This window comes from Frankliniella occidentalis, unplaced genomic scaffold, assembly GCF_000697945.3.
Source record: "Frankliniella occidentalis isolate FOCC.00 unplaced genomic scaffold, Focc_3.1 Scaffold177, whole genome shotgun sequence".
Lineage (NCBI taxonomy): Eukaryota > Metazoa > Arthropoda > Insecta > Thysanoptera > Thripidae > Frankliniella > Frankliniella occidentalis.
Window position 1 is genome coordinate 400562 of NW_026267303.1, and position 6051 is coordinate 406612.

At 55.1% G+C, this 6051-nt stretch overlaps 1 protein-coding gene across 1 annotated transcript in view; it reads left to right on the forward strand.

The window, feature by feature from the left end:
* Positions 1 to 6051, forward strand: part of LOC113211017 (T-cell leukemia homeobox protein 3) — a 63936-nt gene that overhangs the window by 26049 nt on the left and 31836 nt on the right. The window contains exon 3 of the mRNA XM_052271873.1: positions 5238 to 5270. Within this exon, the coding sequence (XP_052127833.1) occupies positions 5238 to 5270 (33 nt within the window). The remainder of the gene's footprint in view (positions 1 to 5237; positions 5271 to 6051) is intronic.

Here is a 6051-nt window from a genome sequence, read left to right on the forward strand (position 1 = left end):
GGGGGTTGCGGGGCCTGTGCCCGCGGAGGCGGGAGCGAGGGGTGGGGAGGGGAGGCGGCTCCCTATGGCCGCACAAGCAGAGCTCCCGAACGAGGCGCGCGACCCCCGCACCGCCCGCGCGGACCTCCTCGCCGCGCGCGCAGAGCGATCACCGAGCGAAAATGACTTTTTGTTGTTTGTTGTGTAGGAGGCCACTTTTTCAGTCGCGCCTGTCACAATATCGCCGTCGTGAATAATTCCTGCCGCGTTTTTCGGGTGAGCATGTTGGCGTTATTGACACTCACGGACGAGGAGCTGCTGCCATCACACCGCGCCCCGCTCGTGCTCAAATCGAAATGAAATGGATTGATCGAGAGAGCGGCATACTGAGTGAGAGTTTGGAGATGCGAGGTTATAGAGAGGGTAGTTTGCCACCGCTCAATAGCCTGCCCCCGCCCCCCCTCCCCCACCGAGTGACCGAGATAACGCGCTGGCGCGACAAATGAAACAAGATGAGGCCCTGCTGCCGCTCGAGCCCCGCTCGGGGGCGGCACAGTTTCCGCCTCGCAGCAAGCAGCCGCTTAATTCTTAATCGCTGTAAACGGACGGGTCCGGGACAGGGCAGCGGCGGCTCCCCCTTTATTATCTCGTCGCCTGGTTCGTACATTATGCAGCGCAAAGCGAGCGGCGGCGGTGGCGGCAGGGAGGTCATAGCGGCAGCAGTAGCGGCAGCAGCAGAGCCGCCGTCTCCAGAGCGTCGTGCTTTCAAGAGAAGAAACACTTCCCCGCCCCTTCAGTCCATTGCTATTTAATTGTCAGAGCTGACGTCCGCCCCCCCCCCCGTTTTCCTCTTGTGCTCCAACCCCCTCACTTCCACCCCTTAAGGGATCAAGCCAACTTGAGCTAATCTGTGGCGTGCAGCCTCCCTCTTTGCCCCCTTCTCCCCCCTGCTTCCCCCTACTCCAGGTCGCCTGCTCGGCGCGCCAGCCCCTATTTCATCCTAACTAAAACGACTCTTACCGCCGACGGGCTTAAAAGTGCCTGCCCCCTACCCGATCCCCTCCCCTATACCCTTTTGCGTGTATTTTGACCTAGCGTGGAGCAAAGTTTACATAAGAGGCAGAGATACCTTTGGCTTCTGCATACTTTAAGATTACCAAGCCTCCAGCTAAAATGTTAAAATGCGGTATCTCAATTTGACGGTTTGGGGTGACATTGTTTATTGATGTTGGTTTAACCGTAATGCTAGCGATGGACGGTGTTGATGGTCCCTCGCGTCTGACTATGGTGTCCCTATTGGTAAAGAGTCAATATTATAGCCATTTTGCATCATAGTTAACACAGCGACAATGAGCGACATTAAGCGAGTTAAGCGCTCCCACCTGTGCAATTATATAGGGTTGTTCTTTTTAAAAGTTACTTTATTACTTAAAGCTCTCTTTGTTCTGATGGCGCCGCACTCGCTCGAGCCCGCCGCTCGCCCCCCAAGAAGTGGGCGTCCCTCCCCTCCTCTCTCCAGCCCAGGGCAGCAGCAGCGAGAGCCGGAGGCGCGCACCCCCATCTCTGCTAAGTGCCCTTGCGGTGCGCAACGCGACGGGGGAAGGTGAAGGGGATGGGGGCTGCTGTGCCGGATAAGTAATATTTTTCCCGCTGCCACCCCCTGCGCCGCCCCCGGTCTTACCTCGCTTCATTAGCGCGGCGATGATCACGTTGAGGCATTAATTGCAACCCGTCCTAACTCAGAAGCCGTGCGCCCGTGCTGAGCCGCCGGGGTGCTGGGCGGCGCAGTGCGGGCGACAAACGCGACAGGTGGGTGAAACGTCAACGTGGACGTGGCCCTGGACGTGGACACCCTACACTGTAAATCCGGGGTGTCCAGCAGGTAGGCGACAAAGTCGCCTGACCCGCAAAACTAGGCGACTTATGTCGCCTATCTGCTGGACATCTTCTGTTCTTCCGGGTAATTGCATGGACACAGTTGGTGGAATGCCTATGGACTCATACAATGCAATTTCCCGGAAGAACAGAAGATGTCCAGCAGATAGGCGACATATGTCGCCTAGTTTTGCGGGTCAGGCGACTTTGTCGCCTACCTGCTGGACACCCCGGATTTACAGTGTAGACATGGACGTGGTCACGATATATAGACATGGACTTTGACACCATAGACATGGACTTGGACACCCTAGACATGGACGTGGACATCCTAGACATAGACGGGGACGTGAACCTGCACCTAAAACACAAGTTTCTTGAATCAAGTAAATATCCTTGGAACAACTCAATTTCCTGGCACAGTTCTAAGAAATTGACTTGTTCCGAGGATATTTACTCGGTTCAAGAACCTCGATTTTTGGGTGTGGGGATGTACCTGTTCTTGGTCCTGTACCTGAAACCTCGACCTGGATCCAGAGGTCGGCCTGCACCTGCCGCAGCCGCCCCCTTGAGGATCTGTCCGGATACCCTCGAGGGCTTTGCGGGGTGACCCGCCGCCCCACCAGCTGGGCGACTGACGCGCGCGCGCGCGCGCGGGATCCGGCGGGAATCGGTGCGCGGGGCGCGAAGCGCAGTATTTATCAAAGTGTAAATCGAATTACAAACCTTTCCGTGCGATTGCCGGGCGCGGGACAGGGACGTCGCAGCTGATGGGGGGCGATCCATCACGCACCGGCGGCGGCCGACGGACGGACGCGAGACGGACGGACGGGCCGGGAGCGCGTTGTAAATGGAGCCGCCCTCCCGATTGACATCTTGAGTTGAAAACCGCAATAAATCGAGGATGGCTGACGATGTTGCTCCCCTGCGGGCGCCTGCTGCTGCGGCGCCCACTCTCGCAGGCGCTACACGTAGGCTCTCCACCTGTGGGCCCGATTGAAGCAAGAGAATGACCATATGCACACGCGCATCCCACATTGAATAAAGAAGAACGAGATTATTGCGTCAGCGTCATCATTCTTTTGATTGGGTCGCGACACGTATGATGCACCCGGTTACGTGTGTACGATATTTGCAAATCCATGCCGCATTTACTTTGGCTCTCTTTATCAGAGGTTGAACGTAAAAAAAAAATTATAGGCTTAAAAGGCCGTATAAGGACAACGAAAAAAAAAAAAAACAGGTACAAAATAACGAGATCAATCCCCCCAACGTATTTGGGTCGTGATGGCCGCGTCGCGCTATGGGCCCCGCCCCACACTCGTGCGCACCCGTCACCCGCGGTGAGCCAGCCAATCTATCATCGGGCCGCACCCCTCACCCGCGCCTCCCCTCCCCCTATCGACTGCCGCTCAGGTGGGCGGCCCGGGGCCCCGCGGGGCCCTCTCTTGCGGGGCAGGGCGGGGTAAAATCCTGCTGGCTGCTTCCTCCGACGGCCCGTTTAGGGGCCGAGTGTGTGTGGTGTAACCCAGCAGGCGCGGGGGAGTTTACCTCGCCGCCTACGCGCACCGGAGGGGCAAAAGGTCCGACCTGCTTGCGAGTGGAGGGGGGAGAGAGGTCCGGAGGGCCCGGAGGTGAGGGGTGGGCGGTAAATCACCAGGGCTAATTGTATGCCTGCCACCCCTTTCTTCCCCTCTGCTACCCCAGGTCGCCGCCAGTCCCGGCCTGGCCCCCACAACCGCTGCTAGGCTCAAAAAGTGCCGGCAAACTCTTCTCACCTGCTGGAATCAAGAGGTGGTGTCTTAAAACTGAGTGTTTCGAAGATTCTGTCACTCTTAAACTATCTTGTCGTGACGTTCCACAACCCATACGCATTGCTATTACAAACACCGCCCAGGTTATATTGGCGATTTTGGTCTGAGTTTATTGTTGTTCTTTGAAAGGCTTCAAAATTAAAGCAAAATGTTATCGACTACACGACGCCTCGAATCACAACGCCGCAACGTTTTGCTTTTGACACCCAGGCCGCCATGGGGCCCCGCGCGCTCCGCCCCAGGGGCCGCCGCCCTAGGCCCCGCCGGCCTCCCCCAGGCCTGGCCCGGGCCCAACACACTCAATATTCCTAAGTGGCTGCGCTGCGGTGTGTGGGGCGGGGCAGGGCAGGGGGTGGGCGCGTGGTGGGGTGAGACCGCCTGGCTCTGCCACCGTGCCCCTCCCCTCCGAGCCAAGTTGACGGCGCACCAGTGTGTTGTTATGAGAGGTCGCCCGAGCGGGTCATCGTCAGATGCTCGCTCTTTGACTTCCTGCGCGCGGAGGCGTCTTCATGCGCGCGTTATTCCAAGAATTATATTCGCCCGCGCCAGTTTGAGCACGTTTAAAAACGTGCGTGTAGGAAGCTCACAGCAAACTTTTCCGTCGGCAACGAGAACAAAATTTCATCTTTACATGCGTCACTCGCTGCATTTCGTTATTCTTGATGATCAGATCGGAATGGACTTCCCGAGCGGAGCGCCTGGGGGGCGCGCAGGCCCGTAACGCACCCGTGTCGTGCGGCGCGGCCTACCCTGCCGGGGGGCCACATGGCACACGCGGGCGCGCTGCTGGCGTCACCCCTTGCAGCGCGTCACATCCACTTTGCACACTTTTCAGGGCAGTTTTATTGAACTTTATGGACGAGCTATCTCCAACCCCCCTGTCTCCCTCCCTCCCTCCCTCCCTCCCTCCCTCCCTCCCTCCCTCCCTCCCTCCCTCCCTCCCTCCCTCCCTCCCTCCCTCCCTCTCTCCCTCCCTTCCTCCCTCTCTCCCTCCCTTCCTCCCTCTCTCCCTCCCTTCCTCCCTCTCTCCCTCCCTTCCCGCTCTCTTCCTCCCTCTCTCAATCCATCTCCCCTCCCTTCCCCGCTCTCTCCCTCCCTCTCTTAATCCCTCTCTCCATCTCTCCATCCCTTCCTCCACCTCTCCCTACCTCCCCTCCTCCCCACCTCTCTCCCTCTCTCCCTCTTTCCCTTCCTTCCTCTCTCCCTCCCTCCCTCTTCCTCCTTGGTTTTTTTGCGGTGGTGGCGGTGGCGTCGAGTGATTTGAGAGCTCCCCCGTAACGCTCATAGTATGGCGGAGCTAGTAGGCGACTTTGTGGCAACTCAATTTTCTGAAAAGACATGCACCTCCCGCCTGCTCCACACCCCCAACCCCCTCATAGTTGCTGTTGCCACTGCGTCTCCCTTTCCCCTACTGACATACTGTGAAGCATGGCTATATTCGACGAATGTTACTGTAGTACTTCCGCCCCCCACCCCCCAGCCAGCTAAAGATGGATGTTTGGATCCTGCACTCCACAATAATTCTGTAACCCGTAACATTGCTTGACCAATTTTCTCTTTTGTTGGCAGAATTCCGGTTATCCGAAGACGGCATTTCGACAAGTATGTTGACACATTTTCCTTACTCTGGTCCCGGTGTCCGTCGGGTCGGGCCTCACTGTTTTTCTACCTCTTCCGTTGTTATTTATTTTTTGTGCGAGGCTTCCTATCCCTCCCTAGCAGCAGATGGCTTGTCGTTGGTCGTTTCTTTGGGCCGTTTGGCCAGTAATCGTGGCCAGTGCCAGTATTACAAGTCAGAAACTGATACCAAGCATAATTCTTTTTAAAGTATCCAAAACTGTTTTTAACTAGAAGAATGCTGTGCATTAAAGGCTGAGTGTGTCTCCTGATTTATATGAACTGAAATAAATTTAAATATTCAAAACTAGGAAGAATCGATTCGATTCGACAACTGCGCCGACTGCATATATATTTAATCAGCAATGATATCTTTGTTAGGGATTTTGTCAACATAGCACGAAACCGGGAAAATATAGTGGTGGCTGGAATAGATGGGATCAAATTGGATTGGACCGCTTAGCAAAGCATGTTATTTACCAAAGAATTTTGTTTTTCATTGTGACATTATAGCAAAATTATAGTGGGCTCATGCCCATGACCACATCTTGTCATTGACCTCACTTTCAATGTAATTTTGACATCCATTGTCAGAAGCATTTTAAATACTTTGGAATAACTCAGTAAAAGGTCAAGACGGAAAATCAAAAATGATACAGTAAATGTAAAAAAAAATGAAGCAAACCTAAACTAACAAAACCTAACTCAATACAGAAAATCAGAAACGATACAGTAAATGTAAAAGGAAAATGAAGCAAACCTAAAC